We start from the raw sequence: 21,959 nt of genomic DNA on the forward strand, positions 1-21,959 counted from the left end.
CCACCCACCCACCTACCCACTCATCCATCCATCATCCATCCAAAACATGTTCCTCAAACACCTATGTGCCAAGTGCTGGGTTAAGCCCTCCAATGCCCTGCATCTCACCCCATTCCCCATAACAGCCTGTTGGAGCAAGAAGACTGAGACACTTGTGAGGACTGCTGGGGGCAGTTTTCTGGGCAGCTCAGGGCATTTTCACAACCTGCCTCCCCCAGGGACAGGTAGATGAGAAACCATCAGCATGCAGGCAGTTTCGAGTCAGGCTGAGGAGCCAGACGTTCAAGCCCCAGGTTCTCATCCAGACTCCATCACACATCAGCTGTGTGACCTGTGACTTCTCTCCAGAGAGCCTCAGGGCCTAAGAAGACTGGATCCTGCACCCAATGCCCACTTCTGTCTTCGTAACCCTACAAAGTACCACAGGCATCATCCCCATTTTACAGAGAAAGAAACAAGAGCCAGAGTGAGCTGCAGGCCAGGACTAGGGCGGGCAAGTGGGGCACCCAGGGACCAAAAGGGGAGGGGTGCTCACTTTCAGGCACCCTCTCCCCACCACCCTGTATGAACCTGAGCGTGAGCAGCCCCGGGGGCCTCGCACTAGCCCCGGCCCTGGTGAGTTGCTGAGTGGTAGCATTAAGGCTCGAGGTCAAGTCTTCTGATGTGGAGCCAGTGCTCATTCTGTATAGTTTGTTTGCTCATTCACTTGTTCATTCAGCAAATATGCAGTGAGTCCCAGGACACACAAGGAATGTGCTAGGCACAGGGGCACAGTGGTACAATGGGGGACAAGACTGACGCTGGGGCAATTACCAGCGGGGACAGGTGAGTGTCAGGAAGGCAGGAACACGGTTCTCCTGCCTCAGTTTCTCCATCTGTAACACGGGGTGATAGAGAGGATGCGGTCAGCTCCAGGCCTGGCCAGCGTGACGCTCTGCAGGCAGGGATGGTCCCAATGGCCCATCCCACTCTGGCCTGTCCCTGACTTCATCCAGAGGGGCCCCACCCGCCATTCCTAACCCGGGAAGCCAGCCTGGATGTTTATTTGGTTATTAGATAACCAGGCCTGGGCACCATTTCTTTGATCAGACACCCCTGATAACCAGCAGAGGAAACAGACCATTTTATAGCAAGAGTTGGTGGGGCGGTCTTATCCTCCCAGGAGGCGGGTGTTTGGTGGGGAGGGGAGGAAGAGGCCCTTCCCTGCATCGCCCACCCCCAGACTTTGGTTGTGGGGCAGAGGTGAGGTGGGAGATAAACTCAGGGCGTGGAAGGCTGGCCTCCCCTCACCCATCACGGACATCGGGCTCCTGGCCACCTCCCTCACACTGGCTATGCATGGTCCTAGGAAAGCCCACCCTGTGTCCCCCTCCCCTGCGGCTCTGACCACCCGGGGAGGGCCCCTGTGGTTAACAACCCAGAAAAGCCCAGCTCTGGAGGCCGAGATGCAATAACGCCCATGAACGCGAGTCCGGGCCGGCAGAGCCAGGACTGGAGAAGGAATGCTTCTCCCCCAAGCAGCCTTCTAATTGCCACCATTTCAAATGTCCCGAACGTAAGAAAGGGTCAGGAGCTGAGCGCATACCGCCCTGTCTCTAGCAAAACGCCAGGTCTGGACAGCATAACTTTTTTTTTTGAAAAATAAATACACATTTGAAGCCAATAAATAAGTTTTAGCTTCGGTTCCTTCGTCCTCTTTTGTTTGATCTCCTTGGGATGAGAGGAGAGTCTTGTTCACACATGACTCGTTCATTTTCTTTGCTTTTTTCATTCTTTATAGTAAAACGTGCATTGCCTCAGAAAGGTAGCTTATCTGCCCTGTGTTTCCATTCTCTCACCATAGAAGGAGGGACTGCACCAGGCAGCCCAAATACCCTTGCCGGCTACCCCTACTCTCCCAGCCCCGCACACGGTTAGTGTGGGGACCCGTGGGGCAGGTCCTACCACTGCCCTCTCCGTCTCAACCTCAGGCTTTGTTTAGCTAAGGATTAGGAAGCACTTTGGAAGAGCACTGCCCTGTCACTCCTAAGCCTCTCCAAAGAAAGGCTGCTATTATAGACGGACTTTCTCACTCAGATCTTCAGATTCAGAACGGAGTGGACAGCACGGTGAGACCAGGCACCCCATGGAGACACAGAACCTAGTGGTCGGAAGCAAGGCCCTGGGAGTTCTACCACCTTCCCGCTGTGTGGCCTTGGGCCAGTGGCCCAACCTCTCTGAGCTGTTTCCCAGTTCTGTAAAATGGGGCTACTTCTCATCCGGTTGTTTGCATATAAAGTATATGCATGTAAACTATCTGGCCCACAACACGTCCTCAGTAATTATCAGCCATTCCTCTTCATGACCAGTGAATATAGCAATCCATCCATGAGGACCATACTTTGTGGGGACGTTCCCACTTCCGAGAGCAGTGCAAGTTCTGAAAGCACCGAATTATGACCCTACCTAGGACATCAAGGCAGCACCCACCACACACACCAAACCATTAATACTCAGACCCCTGCGAGTGGCCTGGGACTTCCAAACGCCCACATTCAGAACAGAAGCCCGGACAGTGCAGCCTCCAGCCATCATGGACAAAACAGCACACAGTGTTTAAAACTATCCGTAATTGTGAATTTGGCAAATAGAAAGACACATAATTGCCACGAAGAATCACAGTTATGCAATTATAAACAATCGCCCACGCATCTCTCCTCCTGCCTGTCAAAGTTACCCCTTTCCCAAGAATATAATACGAGGCGTGGGGCCACTGTCTGCCCGGGGAGCCGGTGCCCATCTCAGCTTCAGCAAGGCCACCTCGCATCTCATGCTGTTCTCAGCAATCCACAGAGACCAGAAAAAAATGTCATTTTCAGGAAGGGAATTGATCGCTTCTCTCACATTTCCATCTGTGTAAGATCATGCTGTGGCCTCGTCCTGCCATCTCTGCTCGTCTGTCTCCTGTGGAGAACAGGGGCAGTAAGGACAGCAGCCCCAGCAGACCCGGGCTGGGGGCTGAAGTTAGCTGCAGTTCTCTTGGGGCCCCTGAGCCTCACCCAAGCTTCTGGTTAGGAATGAAAGGTGGGGTTCTGTCTCCTGAGCCCCAGAAGAGAGCAGTCCACAGCCATGGACAGATGGGTGTGTAAACACAAGGATGGCTTGGGTATGCACCTTAAGCACAGACCTGTCCCCAAGTCCCCAAGCCCTCCCCAAGGGGACAATCTCCGTGTCTCTCTCTCCTCTCCCCTTTTCTTTTTCCTTTCCTCTCTTTCTCTCCCCCTCCCCGCTTTTTACTTTCTCTTTCCTTTTTTCTTTTTCTTTCTATCTCTTCTCTCTCTGTGTTCTATCTTCTCTCTCTCTCTCTGTTAATGGCAACACAATGAAAATAGACACGGACATCTACACATCGCCAGCCCCCATCCCCACCCCCACAGCTTTACTTCAGGTATCCAGATGGTCCATGCAGGCAGGAACAATCCAAGTGGTTCTGTTTCCCTCCTTCATTCATAAACCCAGCAACTTGTGAAGGTCCTCCTTCCGGATGTGCACCACCTTCCTGCAGGCTGTGCCTGCCACTGGGGGGTGGGGGGCTGCCTGGGGCGGGGCGAGGTGATAGTTTTGGGGCATCCAGTGTGTGCCCCGCCTCCCCCCCCCCAGCGCCCTTGCCTCTCCACTGCCACCCTAAACTGACTCAGATGGAAGCTGGGGGATGGTGCAGGAGGAAGAGTTGGGGCGGGCAGGTGGGGGGACCCGCCCTGGTAGGCTCCACACTATTTGCCTAGATGCTCTTTGGAGCCCAGAGGAGCTAATTACGGAGAGCAGCTGCTGGCTGCTGGGAGTCCCAGGTTGGCCACTTTCACTGTGCTCCCCAGGCTCGAAGTTTCTCGACTTTTCCAAGAGTGTCTGGAAGGCCTGAATAGAAACTTCAGGGGTCCGGGGACCCAGCGAGGCATAGAAGGGTTGCCCGACTCCCAACCGCCCCCCTTGTCGGTCCAGGTACCAGCCCAGTTAGGGGTGCATTTTGGCGACAGGAGCGCACCGCTCTGGCTTGACCAGGACAAGAATTGAGGGAGGCCTCCTTGCTCACTGCGAAGACTTTGGGGAGGTGAGGGGCAGGGGACGGAGGGGGGTCGGCTGGAGGGTCTGAATGGGAGCAGGAGCTGCGCCGGAGGGCTGGGCGCGCTGCGCTAGTGTGCGCGCAACGCCGGGGCTGTCTCCACCTCTTCTGGCAAGTTGGACCTATGAGTGCGCAGCTCAACTTACAACTATCAACAGCCGGGAGGGTGAGCGCGTGTGAGCGCCAAGGGGGGCGCAGGACCCTTGCAACTTCTTCGCAGGACCCCAGCCGGGCCGCCAGCGTCCGCTGCTGCCCGAGAGCCCGGCGCCCGCTCCTCCCCTCCACGCACCGTAGAGGCGCCGGGAGGGCCGTCCTGCCAGCCCCGACGGGATGCCCGCAGCCATGCTCCCCTACGCTTGCGTCCTGGTACTTTTAGGAGGTAGGTGCCACCGTTCCCCCACCGGCTCGATGCCTGAGGTCGGAAGGGAGGGAGCTCGCCATCTGACGTTCCCCAAGGGTCCTTTGGGAACTGCTGCATGGGCCTGTGGCCGGGTCAGTGATGCTGCGTCCTGAGCGCCCTTCTCCAGCCTCACCTGGCCGGCACCTGCCGCGCCTCCAGGCTCCTCCTGGGCCCTGCGTGAGGGAGCCGCGTCACCATGCCAAGTGCGCACCCCTCCGTTCTGCGTGCACCTGGGGCCTGACCTCCAGGCACTGTGAGTAGCCCCTGGAGCCAGGCTCCAGGGGGACAGGGATCTCCAAGAAGATCAGGAGGATCTCAGGCCCACTGAGACCCCCATGGCAGGGTACAAGCCCCAGGTCACTCAGACCAGGGCTGCAGGGTCTGGCCTTCCCCACTGAATCCTGCACCTGTGGGTGCTCAGGATTTGTGTCCTGCTGCAGAGCTGAGGGAGAATTTAGGGGAGGGTGCAGTGATGCTGAGACTAGGCTGCTGCCCAGCAAGCCTGACGGGAGGGTGGGGGATGAAGATTAGGGGGGTTGGGAGCTCGCCAAGGGACCCCAGGAACCTCTGGTAGAGGAGACAGTGCCTTCTCCGGGACTAACTGCTGTCCCACTGTCTCTTCTTAGGGGGTGGGAATGAGTGAAACTCTACAAATGCCAATTGACCATGGTGTGCCACCATTGGCATACATGACAATAACACCCACCATCGTGGAGGTGTGCCCTCACACTGTGAAGGGTTAGGAATTCTTGCCTTAGAGTCAGACCACCCAGCTCAGAAGCCCAGGTTAGCTTCCTGTCAACCTGTGTGGCCTCAGGCAGGCATATCCATCAGCTCTTAGCCTCCACTTTCTCGTCAAATGGGCTCACTAAACCCTCACCTCTGTCTAGGATTATTGTGAGGAGCACCAGGAGGTGTTCAGAGGGAGCACTTAGCATGCTGCCTGGCACCAAAGAAGCACGCGGCCAGTGGCAGCCAGGTGCCCGGGCCAACAGGTCACCGGGCACTCCCGACCCCGTTTACAAGCAAAGAGCAGAGTCAGGGCTGCCTCCAGCAGCTCCTCAATCACAGTCTTCTTCCGAACCCCAAATTTGTAAACACGGTATTTGGAGAAGAGATGGGAGGGGTTAGCAGTGTGAAGAGTTGCAGGTAGATCATCAAAGGGTACATTCATCACAGGGATGGAGGCAAAGCGTCACGTGGCTCTCCATGACAGAGGAGTCCTCCATCAGTGCAAAAATGGGCCAAGACAGCCCTGTTGGCTGGGTAGGGAGGGCAAGGAAAGCAGGAGAGAGGGGGTGCCAAGGCTGAGAGGACCATCTACATTCGCCCTTTGGGGCCTGAGATGGGAAGGGGGGGGGGAATGGCGCGTCTATCTTGATGCTTTCCTCTGCCTCCTCCCCAAGCTGTTCCATCCTGTGGGAATAGAGCAGTCCAGGGCAGTAGGACAGATTACCCCCAAAAGCCCGCCGTCTTGGTCACAGCGCGGGGCTATTGTCCTTGGCAGACCCTGGGCTTCTCGTCATGCCAATAAAATCATTGGAAGTTTGCATCACAGCTTGCTGTGGGGGACTCCTGCTGCTTCGCCCGTTTTCGACCTTTCACCACGGCAAGTCAGACCGATTTCACAGGAGAAAAGCCAGGAGTGCGGGCTGGACCCGAGGCACATGGAGGAGGCCATCAGCTGGCCCCCAAGTCAGACACAGACACTAGAAAGGATGGTGACCCTGTTCCCACCTCCTCTGTCATTCCCTGTCCTAGGCCGGGGACCATTTTCCACTGGACACTGTTTTTCAAAAGTCCTTTTCACCACTGGCTGTACCACCAGGCAACAATATCCTTTTGCTTTGAGTGAAAGGAAACAGATCCTAGTTAATCCTCAGAAACTTACATAATTTAGGTACCTGAGCTGAGGCATGCCTGAACTTCATGTCTCCAGGTTCCAGAAACTTTGTGGAGAAGGGTGCACCAATTGCTCCGCCACATGAATTCACGCTGAGTACACACACACACCCCCACACACACCAGGGCTTCTCAACCTCAGAACTCCTGACTTTGTTTTCCAGATCTTTCTCTGCTGTGGCGTCCCGTGCACTGTAGGATGTTTACAGCATCCCCAGCCTCTATCTATTGTACTACACCTCGACGACAAAAACGGTCTCTGGACACTGCCAAATGTTCCCTGGGGGTAAAATGGCCCCTGGTTGAGAACCGCTGGTGTGGATACCTCAAACTCCAGTGGTAGCTTTTTGATGAATCTGCCAAAATCACGGGGCTGGATGGATTTTGTTATTCTTGCTCTGAGCAATCAGGAAAGCAAAGGCACAGCGGGGCCCCAAGAACAACAATGCAGCTTAGGTAGTTTCTAATTTGGATGTTGATCTTTCCCATTCGGGCGCCCTCCCTCTTGTCTGTGAGAATGCCCTCTTGCTGGATGACAGGCACTGGGCTGTGGGTGAGCGCGGTCAGTCACCACAGCAGCAGGCCGTCCTCAGGACCCTGTGATGCCAGATGTGTCCTGGGCCGTTTCACCAGCTCCCAGCCCTGGTTTGCTCCACAGCAATTTCTGGCTTTTAAAAATCTCCTTACTCAACAATTTATGCTTGAGGGGGAAAATAAGAAACCACAGCTTCTTTTTTCCCCCTCATTTTTGGGGGTCTAATTTCAGCCCTGCTTTTATCTCTAACCATATACTTTGCGATGGCAAGTTATCATTTAGATTAACCAGAACAAAATCACAGGCTACTCCCTAATAAAGGAGTCATCGATGTGGGGCTCCGCTGCAAAACTGAGAAGAAAAACTGGGAAGAAAATGAAGTACACTCGTCCGAAAATCAAATGTGAATAGAGATTGGTAATTGCATTCGTTATTTAAAACAAAGGAAATTACCAACAGAAACCTCTGCTGCTTCGGGGCACGCCTCGTAGACAGACGGCTCATCGCGGCCAGCTGTTTCACTTATCTTCTGACCCAGGCTGTAATCTCCAAATTTGAAATAACCAGCTCAAGGCAAATACAGCAGCTTTCTTGATTTCAAAACCATCTGGATGGTGAACCCGTTAGAAGCTACTCATGAAGAAATACTTGCGCGATGTCTGGGAAGTTAACTGTGTTAACGAAAGCTTTTAAGCCAGAATGAGCCCCTGATAAAACTTCCAAGATACGGTGCTTCGCCACCAAAATCGGCCTGGAAAACGAAGACCGATAGCCTAATGCAAAGGAAGGGAGGCCGCTGAAATCCATTTGAACTTGAGGGCAACTGAGCTTAGCTAGGGGGACTCTAAGACAGGAACACAATTCTGAGGTCGGCGCAGGGGGAGGTCAGGAGCTGTGGCCAGGAGGCTGGTGTGGTCATTCCTGAAACCAGCTCTCGGGAGGCTTTGTGCAAAGCCAGCTTCCGGTCTCCGTTGGATAGTCAGCGAGTTTCCAGAAGACCTCGATGCAGGAACTGTCTGAGACCTGGGAAGTGAAGTGCACAGCAGAAGGGAGAGGCAAGAGTGTGTTCCTGGGAATGCCAGGCTTCCCAGCTGGAGGGGCATCCAGTGGTCCAGTGGCGCTGAGACAGCCTGGACCGCCCCTTGTGTGCCCCGAGGTCGGCTGGGCTTGGCTGGCTCTAACGCATGTTTTCTGTGCTGTTGAGAGCTGGAGAGCAGCATCTTAGGAACTGGACAGACCTGAGTTCCACCGTAGCTTTGTCACCTTCCCGGTCTGTCACCTGGACCCGTTCAGCCTATGTCCCCATGAGTGAGCTGGGAACGGTGATAGCTCTGGCCTCAAGGGGTGCTAGAAGGGTTAAATGAGATGCTGTGTGGTCAGTATGTGACATCAAGAGCTCAGGGAACCCTCCGTGCTCTTACTGCAAAGACCCAGACCGTGCATGAAACTCTCCAGACCTGGAGAAGAAAGAGGCAGTCCCCTGCTCTCAGCCAGCCACCAGTTCAGCTTGAGTTTGGGCAAGTCACGTGATGTGTGTCTCCTTTGGCGGGTGCTGTATTTCCTCCCCACTCTGGTGTTTTGTGTGAGCACCATGACAGTTGTCATGACACAACAACAGTGACCACATTAATAACTGTTCCTCTGTGGTGAGCCAGGCTACATCTTGTACACGGCCTCATCCTCCCCCGGCTCCAGCGGTGGGTGCTGTCATCATCAGGTTCCTTATCTGTGGAACGAGAATGATGACAGCCCCCGTGACGGGGGCCAAGGGAGGCTGGGAAAAGGGAGTGTTGTCGAGCAGAGAGCGGAGCTCAACTGAGTGTCAACACACTGAACGTGTATTGGGTGCCTTGCTGTGTATGTGCCACTCGCTGGTGTAAGGCGTTGAAGACAGAGGAGTGAATAAGGCAGCTCCCTGCCCTCATGGAAGTCAAGGTCAAGTAGGACAATTAGATCTTAAATGAGCAATTAAGGACAAGAGTAACAAGTGTGATACGGAGGAGGCCCAGGGGCACTAACTAGCGTGGGTTGGGAGGTTAAGAAAGGGCTCCCTAAAAAGGCGACATATAAGCTGAAACTTGGAAAAAAGGGGACAGTTAACTGGAGGAGGAGGCACATCCAGGGAGAGGGACTGGCACGTGCCAAGGCCTGGATGTGAAAGGAAACAGTGATGTGTTCAGAGGCCAGAGAGAAAGCCAGCGGGGCTGGCAAGAGAAAGGGAGGGGACAAAGAGGGACAAGAGGTCGGAGGGTGGCAGGAGCTCAATCATGGAAGGCCACAGCGGCCTCAGGAAGGAGTGGGACTTTGTGTCAAGGGCAACAGAGGGTCCACTGAAGGGCATTCAGCAGGGGTACAAGTAGTGAATTCCCCATCACTGGCGGCATCCAAGAACGAACGGGCTGATGTGGTGAGTAGCATTGGCTAGGGAGTTGACTGGATTTGCTTCCAGCCCTGAAAGTCTCTGATTCTTAGGAGCCCCACCAACTCCGAGTGCCAAGATACATCCTTTCACCTATCATTTTAGTACCCTCAAAATTCAGTGCCTCGTGACATCCATGATGTCCAACAGGCGGGGCTCAGCACGGTACCTGCTTAGCACTTGACCAGGTCCTGCTACGACCCCATCTTCCAGCACCAGGGGATGAGGGGCAGGGCGGACCCACAGCCCCTCCCCAGCCATCTCCCCTAGGCCACAGCTCAGGCTCCTTTTTCCTCATTTCGTCTCCCCACCATCAACACCAGTATCTAAGTGACGCTGTCAACCACTATCGGGGGCATTTCTGAGATTTCAAATGTGTCTGTCAGGATGTAAACTGGAAGAAAGGCCACCATGTAGAGTCCCCTCACGATCCGTGGGACTTAGTCCCAGCCAGGCCCTCATCCCCACACACTTCACAGACACGCTTTCTTCCTCCTCAGAGAAGACAGTGACCACCAGCCACCAGCACTGTGACACAGTCACACAGAAGTCTGTTGGCCTGTTCATCAAGCCACACTCCTTTCCACCACAGCCTCCAAACACACACATGCTGTTCCTTCGGCTTAGAACACTGTTCCCTGTCCCCAGGCTCCCCTTCACCTGCAAATTAGGCTGTAAATTCCTAATAGGGGAATCTCTGTAGCAAAATGTGAGTGTTAAATTCTTTTGCTAGCCTTCCTTCCAGGGGTGTACACCCATCGACACCTGCCACCGATGGCCTGTGGGAGCACCGGCTTCCTACATCCTCACCAGCCCGCGTCGTTATCATTCTTTAAAAATCTTGCCAGGGGTGGCGCTTGGTTGTTGAGACTTCTGTTCCTTTCATTGTGAGCAAAGAGGAAGGTCTAGTTGTATTTTTAGGGACCCCTGGTATTCGTCTTCTTCTACACGGTCTGGTCACTCCCTTTGCACATTGTTACATTGGACTTTTTTTTTTTAAAGTATTTTCTCCTTATTCATTTGTTAGTGCTCTTTACATAGAGCAGAGTAGCACTCTCCTGCCTGTGTGGCAGCTTTTCCCAGCTTGCTGCTTGTTCACCCCAGTTCCGGAAACACAATATACTTACTGTTCCTCGCCTCTCGCGGTTCCTCCATCGAAGCATGCGCAGTGAGACACAAGCCACACGCTGCATTTTTTTTCCCCGCAGAGGGGAGACTAGATGGCTAGGTCGCTGCACCATAAGTGTCCCTGTGTGGGAGGGGGCGAGAGAGAGGAGAGAGAGATACGCTGGCTTTCCTCGGCGACAGAGAAGCAGCTCAAGCACTTGCTAAGCCTGTTACACACATCACCTCATTTGACGCTCCCTAATGCACCTCCCTAAGCACGGCCCCATTTTACAGAGGACAGAAGCGACACCATGCACTCGAGACCATCCAGCTGGCAAGCCCAGGGGCCGCAACTGGTGGGCCGCCGAGCTTCAAGCCTCAACGGCCCCCTCCCAGCGACAGCTCAGCTCAAAGTTCAGGCAAGGACCGCCCTGGCCTGCTGCCTGTGGGAAAGCACCGGGGTTTAGAGCAAAGCCTGGGCACCAGGTGATACGCACACGCTGAGGCATGTAGGCCGACAGTTTATGTAACAGACTCAGAGCGAGACCACAGGCATGCTAACGAGAACAGCATTTTAAATCCCCAATTAAATGCGAATCTGGGAGCTGTTGAAGAGCGAAGGATCTTAATTGTCCATCTGCAAAGACTTCAGCGTGGGCTGGGCTCTGGAATTCAATTTCCCGCGTTTGAATTCCAGCTGCTCCACTGACTTCTAATTACTGAATTCCTCTGTGCCTCAGTTTCCTCCTTTGCTAAAATAATGTCTACTCCACGGGGCTGCTGTGAGGACTAGGTGAGACCGTCCATGTGAAAAGCGTAGCTCAGTGTCGGGCACAGAGCTTGGTAGATGTCACTTACATCATTACTAAGGGGACAGGACCAAGCGACGCTGCTTCTTAGGGGAGGGTGCAAAGCATGCTGGGACATCAGGAGCATGGATGGGGAGGAAAGGTCAGAAATGGCGGCTGGACCAGGTCAGAGGAGAATGAGGGCACAGAGGAAGAGAAGGGAGGCAGACGTCCACGTTTCTGCTTCCAAAGGCATGAGGGGGGCTGGGTTGCCTCTGCCTGGTGATGCATCGAAAGGGCCCGCTCTGGTGGGCAGGGTGGTACCACGTGTTTGTGGGAAGTGGAGATTCAAGAAGTTATGCGATCAGCCTCCAGTTGGGAGGTGATGGGACAAAGCTAAGCCATATCCAGGGACCCAGGGAGGAAAGGGAGGCCAGGAGACCAAAACCTAAATATCCAACATTAGGCAATGACGTAAATAAATTTTGAAGGAATTATGCACCCACAAAAAAATTATGTATCAAAAAAATGTAGAATGATATTTTTGACATAATGTTAGAAACACAGTGTATGTACATTTGATCTCAATTATGTTTTCTTTGGGGGGGGCATCCTTATTTAAAAACAAAAAACTAGAAGAAAAAACATGAGAAATGAGTGGTTATCTCTGGGAGGTGGGATTATGGGTGTTTTCTTTCTTTATCTTTACGTGTTTTCTTCTGCATTTCCTATAGGATCAGTTCCATCTGGAGCTGGGAGTCTCAAGGGAGGGGGCTGGGTTTGCAATCTCCCAGACTTGCAACCCTCAAGGTTTGCTAGAACCTCAGCAGGAGAGGCTGGTTAGAGAAGTGAATGGAGGCTGGGGCTTATGAAACCTGACCTGCCTGTGGGGTTGGGTCCTGGTGTCAGAAGTGAGATCACCCCAAATGGCACCAGAGGTCCTGGGCAGTAGAGATGCTCTTAGGCAGTCTAGTGTTCCTGGGTGCTGATCTGGGGGACAGCAGGGTCCCCACCATGCCATCCAGACATTTAGACAGCATCCTGTGCCCTCCCTGCTGAAAGGAGAGAGAGATGCCAAAGGTGCCCTGTCCCCAGTCAAGTGGGTGGGGCTTCAGAGTCGGGAGCTGGAGTCCTAACAGGGTGACTGAGGCCAGACCACAGCTATGGATGGATCCTTTTATCAGCAATAGCTCATGTCCAGTACGAGCCTGCTCTTGTTAAGTACCAGAGGGGCATTACATTATGTCTTCACAGCTGCCTTGCGATTGGCAACTTCAAAAGGGGCAGAGGCCTTGCAAGACCGCAGCCTGCTGGGCTCTTGGTTGCTCAGGAGACATCCAGACCGTGTGAGATACTGAACTCAGTAAGCTCAGAACTCATGCTTCCTGGTGGCCCTGAGGCACTAACAATCTCTCGGTATGGTCAGCCCAAGGGCCAGGGGACCCACTGGCCACCATGCCAGGGACGTCGATTGTGCTACTTGTGGGTCCCGTTAGCAGTGGAGCCTGTACCCTGAGGATTCCTGCTCCCAGCTCCCTCTTCTGCTTGAAGCTAAGCCACAGTAGACAAGTGCTGGCCGGCCTGCCTAGGTTCCGTGTCCCCTTCTCCTGCTAGCAGCAAAATTCTCCCCACTGACTCTAATCCTGGAGGAACTGTCAATCAAGGGGCCTCCCCTCCACCCAGGGCACAAGTCTCAGGATGAGCAAATACGAGGCTTGCTCCAGGACCTGGACTCTCGTGCAATCACCAGAAGCTAAAATGCATCCCGCCCACAGGGGGGTCCTGGAGAAGCTGTAGAGTAGTTGCCACCACCTGGATTCCCAGAGCATACCTTAGTTCAGTGAGCACCCCTGCCCTTTCACGGGACCCCTTTTTGGCTTCCATGAGTCCACTGTGGCTTCTGTTGCTTGCGACCAAAGCCCCTAACCAATATGCTGCAATGTCCATTTTGAGACCCTGCTGTCTGAACAGTTAGCTGAATAGCCTACGTGCTTTGGTCCCCATTGTTAGCTAACCCCAGAGCTCAATGCGCATTACAAAACCTGTGCTGTCCTCCACAAGCCTCAATATTAAATTATACAGAAAAGAGGAAGAAAAGCAATAGCTCACACCCAACCCCACTCTTTCCCCAAAATATGCATAAAAACAGAGAGCAAGACATGAATGTGTTTAGCTTGGAATTACCAGGGACCGCAGCAAAACAAAATTACTTGTTCTTTGAAATATACAATTAGAGTTGTTTTAACATGTGTTTTTGGTGGTTGGGTGTGGTTTCTAGATAGTTTGAAACTTAAGTCTACTGTTTGGCCCAGAAGCTTTAACCAAATTCGGATGGGCTACAATTTCCTTCACAGCAACCCACAGTTACTGAAATGAAAACCAACGTGCTGGTGAGGGAGAGGGCCTGGGTTTTCACAACGATCGATGTTTGGGCTTGCTTTTGTCTTCTCTGGTCTTACAATGCTTTTGCATTTTCACCGGCCTTTTGCAGAGGCAAAAGGAAATCTAAAGGAAACACTGAAATCTTAGAGAAGGTAATAACCTCGTGACTGAGTGACTAGCTGTATTTGCCTGGTAAGCCCCACCCCAAGCTTTCAGAGACTGTAGATGTCTGCATGGGGGCAATTCAGAGATGAATGCATTTCTGTCACTGAAGGTGGCCAGGGGCAGCCTGACTTCCTGGGAAGCCAGAGTTCCAGGTTCCACGTAAAGCACTAAGTCCACTTCCATCCAGGGCATTCATCATTGCTGCTGACAGGGGCTAGGAAAGGGAGGTTAGGACCCTGCGCCTCCAAAATCCTATAAGGGTTTCAATGAGGACACAGAATCATTTGCAATTTGCATATTCATTGCCAGAGAGCTTCTCAGGGTGTTTGAGGCCAGAGCCTCTGGAGTTCATTACTAAGAGGGTGAAACATAGTCCCTGTTTACATAATTTGCTCAGAAAGTCCTTTTCTTTTTTTTATCCTGCTTAATTTAAGTACAAAGACAACCTTCATTTTCTCTCTACTCCAAATTCTAATTTGGGGAAAGCTTAAATGAATAACCATGTACTTACTATGTTTTTCGATAACTTCATGTAACTTCAACTCGATGGCAGCAATGTTTCTTCATTCAAGTATTCAGTTCTTCAGTGGGCATTTCAGGGGGTGCCTACTATGTGCCAGGCACTCTTTTACACCCTGGGGACACAACAGCAAACACAGTAGGCCTGGTGTGGTCCTGGTGGGACTTGCATTCTAGTTGGGTGAGGGGCAGCAGGGGAGCACAGACAATAAATAAGAAAACAAATAAGTAAACAAGAAAATGACTGATGGCAATAGCACTATGAAATGAAAAAAAGAAAGGGAGTAGTGTGATACGACGGGGAGGTAGGGCTGCCAGATGAGGTGCCCTGTCCCAGAAGGTGACCTGGAAGCTGGGTCCTAAAACGGAAGCCACTTGGGCCCATTTAAGAAACTGAAAGAACGGCAGAATGGCTAGCACAGGTCAGAGAGGTGAGCAGGCCAGCTCACCCTGTTTCCAAGGTCACCTTCACGGGTACCAGGAGCTTTAGGACTTGAATGTATCTCTTGCGGGGACACACAATTCAGCTCACAACAGGGGGCTAAGTGATGACTCCCCAGATATCTGGCACTAGAGGGGTGATGAGATCTGGGGAAGGGGGATGAGTACTGTGGTGGTCGAACCGTCACGACAAGGGTGAGATGCGGTCTGTGCTCCTCAAGCCCAGCCAGGGGCCCCGGTGGGGACTGTGCCTACGCAGAGGTGCCTTTTTCTAACTCACTTTCTAACTTTCGAACTGGCCTTAGGGGCTAGCTGTCACCCATACGATGGGATTGGATTAGAGGTAGAGGAAGTCAAGAATTGTGCTTGGCTGGGTTGGGCTTAAGAGATCTGAGAGCAGAGATGTTTTTAGCTATGTTATTACTCACCGAAAGCTACTGTTTACAACTGAGGCCACAGCCCCTCCTGCGCAGACCTTAGAGGTGGCTGCAGAGACATGTGTGAACAGCAGCCACAAAGTCCTAATGCAGGTGGTAGACACTCCAAGAGCGGGGTGGGCCACCCCCCACAGTGTCCTAATTAGTCGAGCAGGTGGAAGAAATGAGGAGTTGGAGGGCTCTGAAGCCAAAGTGAGGGACCAGCCACCCAGGTGGGCAAGTGCTGGAGATGAGATTCCAACAGAAGGGGTAGAGATGTGAGAGCAGTGGCCGGTGGCTAGAGATGACAGCCAGCAGGAGGTGACAGCACGGGGGCAGCCTCCAAGGGCAAGGGGCTTTGGCCCATAGAAGGAGGCAGCATATTCTATAAACAGCTCTAGCTTTAGGACCTGCCGTCAGGGAGGCTGACATTCCAGTGGAGACCAGGGTATCAGGGACAGGACGCGTGGGTCCAGCTGGTCTCCAGGTCCAGCGAGAATGCGGGTGGCCAGCACAGACACATTCTCCTAAAATTCCTCCTCCAGCCCTGTTGGCCCCTTAAGACCCTCTTCCTGCTCAAGTGTATCCTTATCAGCTTCCACCTTGACCAGTGGCATGTGGCCTATTCCTTCGGCACAAGGGCCAATTCAGGAAAACCAAGGATATAAACAGAACCCTCTCCTTTTTTTTTTTTTTCCTTTTTTTTTTCCCCCTTCAAGAAATGATATCCTTGTTAATCAGGAAATGTGGCATCTGAAATTGCACTTAAGCATCCTTTAATCATTTCCCGGTTACTGAAGGGGTTCATTTCGGAGCTAAGATTTCAGCAGCACCACAACGGGCTTACACCGGGCTCTGATTACAACGCCGCCCCTCTGAACAAATTTCATTATTGAGCAAGACGCTTCTGAAGCTAGTCGACATTGTCTTTGCTTGGCTGACCTTGTACGCTATTGAATTGGAAAATGTGGTTTGTATTGTAAGGCCTCTTAATAATGTATTTTCTTTTCTTTTTCTTTTTTATTTTTTTGAAACAAGGGACTTTTCCATTGCAAATGAGACAAAGAACACCATATTTAGCACAAAGAACGCCTCAGTCTATTTTGAAACATAATTTTCATTAGCCAGGTTTTTCACCGTAACAGGATTTTACATTTTATTTTAAAAACAGCCTCCCTCCACCACAACACATATTTATGTATATTCCTTCATAGAAAGAGGTCTGGAAAGATACACAAACTAATAATAACGGTTGTTGCTGGGGAGGGGAGACGGACGTGGGAGGGCACTACAGGAACGCTGCTTCTCTGCACTGCGTCCTTTCGGAATAATGAGGATATATTATTAGAGGCTGGAGAGCAGCCTGTGTCCCACCAGCGCTGTGAGCTGGAGTGTTAGGTGTTGAACCATGCCGCCACCCCCCAAAAAATCTGTAGGCTGAAGTCATAACCCCCAGTACCTTAAAAGGTTACCTTATTTGCAGAAAGGGTCCTTACTGAGGGGATCGAGTTAAAATGAGGTCATTAGGTGGGTCCTCATCCAGTAGGACTAGTGTCCTCATAAAAAGGGGAAACGTGGACACAACCCCTCAGAGGGAAGCTGATGTGATGACAGGAAGGAGACGGCGGCCATGAACCGCAGCCGAGGTGAGAGGCCTCAGGAGGAACCAGTCCTGCCAACCCCTGGGTCTGGGCTCCCGCCTCCAGCGTGTGAGAGAACCCATTTCTGTGGCTTAGGTCTCCTTAGCCTGTGGGGCCTTGTTACGGCCGCCCCAGGGGTCTCCCTGAATAAGACACGAGGGGCCGAGTCTCCTCCTCTGTGAAGTGGGCTGTCAAGGTGGACGTGACCGTCCATGTGTGCAGCCCTCCGGCTCCTGTCCCGCCCCCGCCAGCCTCCACTCGAGCCGCCCTTCCATCTGTGGCCCCCGCCCCCACCAGCCCTGGATCAGGCCAGCCGGTTGCACAGGGTGGCAGGGGAAGGACAAAGCGATTTCGGAGGGATTAGTAGCACGCCATTGTCACCGCCACTGGTCCCTTCCAGAGTGCCTGGTGCCTCTCCCACACTCAGTCCTCGAAAAGGCACAGCTGAGTCCTTGGCACTGCGTGGCAGGCCACCGGTGCCCCCCTAAGCGCCTACAACCCCTTCAAAGGGCTCCCACTGGTCCCAGCTGGGCAGCCCCACTGACGCCCCCCATGGCCAGCCTGTCTCAGTGGAACCCCGCTTTTCTGTCTTGCTCCCGCCTGGCTCTGAGGGGGGCTGCTCCAGGGGTGGTAGGCATGGGCACGCCCCCCAACTCCCCACCGGGTGCACGCCTCTCTCACACACCACACAGTGATGATTCATCTGGGGTCCGGCACCCGGGCAGGGCTGGGAACCCCTGTGGCGCTATGACGCGTCCTGTTCCTCTCCATGTCTCCTCACGCCTGACCCAGGGCTTGGCACAGGTCAGCACTAAATAAAGCGATGACTTGCAAACACTACCATTTCTTTTCAGGATTCAGAAAACCAACCTGAACTCATTAACCCTGGGGGAAGTGGGACTGAAGAGAAATGCCCCTTGCCTCATCTGCTCATAAAAATAGTCATCAAAAGTGGGCATCGCTGCCACCCACAGCGTGCCAGGCCTCGTGCCACCCTCTGTCACTTGTCCTCGCTGCCAGCACTGGGAACATGTGATGTGACTGTGTCAGCCCCAGGCTGAGGGTGAGGACACAGAGGCGTGGGGCGGGGCGCCAGGGACCCACAGTCACACAGGCAGTGAGTGACATCATTGCTGGAGGTCCTGGCCCAGTGCAGGGAGGTGACACGCCTGCTCTGCTGATGGCCCTGTCAGCAGCTGAGGATGTTGGAGTGGGTTGGGGCCTCTGGCTAAGAGTCCACAGTTCGTGTTCTGTGTTGCGACAGGAATCACGCACACGCAGATTGGGCTTCTTGTACATGGCAGGCACCACGCGGAGACGCACTTCACCTGTGCTACCCCTTTCCCCACAGCAAGCCTCTGCCCCCATTGCACAGATGAGGAAACTGAGGCTCACGGTGGCGTAAAGCACCAGCAGCTCACTCACGGTTGCACAACCTGGAATCCAACCTAGATTCGTCTGGTCCAGCCTGGGCTCCAGCCTCAGGGTGCTGTGGCCATGGTCCCTGCCTTCTAGGGACCTCAGGTACAGGGGGAGTGAAGACCAAGTGTATCAGGGGAAAAGCAGGACTTCAGCAAGGGAGCTAATGCACGTTCACGATTAGGAGACACAATGTCCCTCCAAGGGCCTGTGATGTCCTGATAAGGCTTCAGTTCTTTCACAGATGTATCTATGGGGGCCTGGCTGTGTGGGCGCACGGGCTGGGCAGTCGCACAGGGCCCCGGCTCGAAAGGGTCCCCACTGGGTTTAGTGCTCTGCTGTCACCACCTTGAAATTCTCAAAACTTTCTAAACAAAGGCTTTGTTTTTCCAGTTAGTACTGGGCCCTGCCAATTATGTAGTTGATCCCGGTGGTGGCCAAGGATGTGTGTGACCCTGGCAGGTATGGCACCACGCTTGGCAGATAACACGTTGAGCGAGACGGAGCTGTCCCAGCCCTCCCCAGGTTCACAGTCAGGTGAAGAAACATTTGATGAATGAGTACATGTGCGTGCAGGCGTGTGTGTGTGTGTGTGTGTGTGTGTGTGTGCATGTGTGTGCATTTGCGTGCAGGCGTACATGTCAGATGTTGGTGTCAAAATGCATTTCTGTGAGTCACAGAAAATGTTTGTAAGCCACTCGTCTCATGTTGTAAGCTTTTATAAAGTTAATTTACAAAAACTCTCTTATGAAGTAGTTATCCCCAATTTATGCTCCCACCAACCTTCCCCTACCTACATTTGCTTTTTTGAGAATTCATAGTTTTTGATAATCGAATGAGTACAAAAATATTACCTCATTGGGTTTTAATTTGCATGGCCCTAACTACGAATGGGTTTGAATATCTCTACGTAGTATTACTTACCATTCTGTAACTCTTCTGTGAAAAACTGGCTTGAGTCCTATGCCTATTTTTCTATTGCTTTGCTGGGTCTTTTCCTTAAGATTTGCAGGAATTTACACATCCTGTTATATGGGCTGAAGATATCTTCAGGTTTGTGGCCTTCCTTATCGTTCTCTTTCTGGTGGCTTTTGAGTAACAGGAGTTCCTAATTTTCATGTAGTCATATTTAGCAGCTCATCTTCCCATGGGAACACTTTTCGTGTTTTGTTTTCATTTTTCGTGTTTTTGTTTTCGCTATCTTGAGATCATAAAGATATTCTTCTACACTTTCTTCTGAAAGCTTTAGCATTTTGCCATTTACATTGAAGTCTGTCCTCAATTGAAAATTGACTTGGGGCTGTGGTGTGAGGAAGGGGTCCAATTTCTTTTACTTTTCCACGTAGATAACCACCTGTCCTGGCCATCGGCTCCCCACTGATCCGCAGACCTGACGTACATCAAGCTTATACGTTCCATGGGTCAGTAGCTGGAGCTCCCAGTCATTCTTCTGGTCAATTATTTATCTCTTCACAGAACGCACAGTGTTACAATTACTCCAGTTCTCAATAAATCTTGATCTCTGATACAGCACACACACACCCGTTCCTTATTTTTCTTCAATTCTGACAGCTTTGCTCTTACACATAAATTTTATAACCATCTTGTCAAGATCCTAAAAAGAATAAAATGAAATAACCTGTTGGGATTTTGGCTGGAATACATTGCCTGTGGGTCAGTTTTTAGAGAACAGACATCTCTTGATAGTTCCTGTCCACGGATATATATCACTTCATTTACTTATGCCTTCTTTAATGTCTTTCAATACATTTTTATAATTTTCTCCAAATATGTCTTGCTTACTTTCATTAGATTTATTCCTAGGTACCTTATACTTTTTACTATTATTGTAATAGTACATTTGTCCTGTTACAGAATGTAATTGATTTTTGAACATTATTTTTTTTTATCCAGCCATCTTGCTAAACACTTATTGTTTCTAATAATTTTTCTATAGATTTTTGAGTTTGGTAACTTGATAATCATATCATCTACAAATAGTTGTCACTTTATTTCTTTTCTAATTCTTATTCCTTTTATTCCTTTTTCTTATCTTTCTGCTGGACCTTCAGTAAATGCTGGGAGTAATTAGCATTCATTTTGTGAGGTGGATGCCATCTTATTCCTGAACTCAAAAGTTCGGTTTTTCACCAGGAAGCATTATTATTTAATGTAGGGATTTTGGTAATGCCCTTATTTAGCATAACAATATTTCAAACTATTTCTCTTTTGATAAGATGTATTTAAAATGGTGAAAGGGTGTGGAATTTTATCGAGTGCTTTTCCTGCATCTATGAGCAGGTTATATGTTTTTTCTCTTTCAACCTGTGAATGTAGTGGATGATGTTTATAGGTTTTTCTAAAATTAAACACTCTTGCATTATTGGGATAGACCCAACATGGACACACTGCATGCTTTTTTTTTTTATAAACTCCTGTACTCCGTTCGCTCATATTTTATTTAGGACTTTTGCAACCATGTCCATCAATGAGATTGTCGTGTAACTTTCCTTTGTCGTGCCTCCCTCCCACTGTCCTCGAAAAGCTTCCGAGTTTGTCTCTCATGAGGGTCCTTTCAAAACCTGGAGTGGGGCAGGAATGCTAGCAACATGCTCACATGAACATCAATTTGTTGTAGACATTGAAAATGTAAGATACTCTAACATGAGTCAGTCAGGGGACAGTGTCCTCCACTCTTTCTCTGGCTCTTTCCACTCTGACGTTTGTGCATCACGGTGCTTCTTGCTGTCAAGGGCTGCAGCCCCCACGGGCATTGGAGGGTCCAGCTCAAGGGGAAGTTGAGTTTGGAATGATTTTACGCAGGAGGACATGTTTGTGTGTTTTGCAGCCGCTTCCATGTGTAGTTATGTTATCGCTACCGGAGCCCTGTGGGCGTAGCTCCCAGGAATACTCTTGCTTCTCTCCGAACTACCTACCTATACCCACTGTCGTGACAGGAAAGTGCGTTTGAATTTGTTCTCTGGCGCGGTCACCAAAACCATGTGGTGGAGGAGAGACAGGGCATCAAATACCCAGCACCAGAGCTCGTCCACGGGACATGACCTGACATCTCATAACTCACACATGAGAGAAAGTGGACAGAGGTTTTCCAAAATTTGATAACAACCCCTGCAATGTATGACAGTGTAACAGTTAAGTTGTGGAGCTGAAAAAAAACTTTTCTAATTGTCAGTAACCAAAATTATGTTCAGTCCACAAAGGCAAAAGAAAGGCTGAATGGACTTTCTACTCTTCCCTTGGAAAATGAAAATGCAAAGTCTTTGTCCTATGAAGAGGCAAACAGACTATACACCCCCAAAAAATGTAAGAAGAAACTGTTGTGGAAGATTCAAGCATGTTGATTAACAAAACTATGTTCACTTTTTGCTGAGCTCTAAGCTCTAAACTTTTATTTTCATTTCTTCATTGATGCCTGAGTGTTTCAGAAGTTTTTTCAATTTCCAAACACATCGAAATTAAAAAAAAAAAGTTTTAATTTATGACTTGTAATTTAGTTGCCTTGTGGTCAGAAATGTGGCCTGATGATACCAATTCTTTGAATTTGTTGATACTTTCCATGGCCTAGTATGGGGTCAGCTTTTGTATATGCTGCATGTGTGCTCCAAAAGAATGTGAATTCTCTAATTACTGGGCACAGTATTTATATATATATATATATATATAATAATATATATATTATATGTAATATATATATATTATATGTAAT

At 51.0% G+C, this 21,959-nt stretch overlaps 1 protein-coding gene across 1 annotated transcript in view; it reads left to right on the forward strand.

The window, feature by feature from the left end:
* The first annotated feature begins 4,198 nt into the window (after positions 1–4,198).
* The window catches only part of APCDD1L (APC down-regulated 1 like), a 42,562-nt gene continuing 24,801 nt past the window's right edge, over positions 4,199–21,959 (forward strand). The window contains exon 1 of the mRNA XM_019637199.1: positions 4,199–4,478. Coding sequence (XP_019492744.1) covers positions 4,430–4,478 — 49 coding nt within the window. The 5' untranslated portion in view covers positions 4,199–4,429. The remainder of the gene's footprint in view (positions 4,479–21,959) is intronic.

Source organism: Hipposideros armiger, unplaced genomic scaffold, assembly GCF_001890085.2.
Source record: "Hipposideros armiger isolate ML-2016 unplaced genomic scaffold, ASM189008v1 scaffold_32, whole genome shotgun sequence".
NCBI classification, from domain to species: Eukaryota; Metazoa; Chordata; class Mammalia; order Chiroptera; family Hipposideridae; genus Hipposideros; species Hipposideros armiger.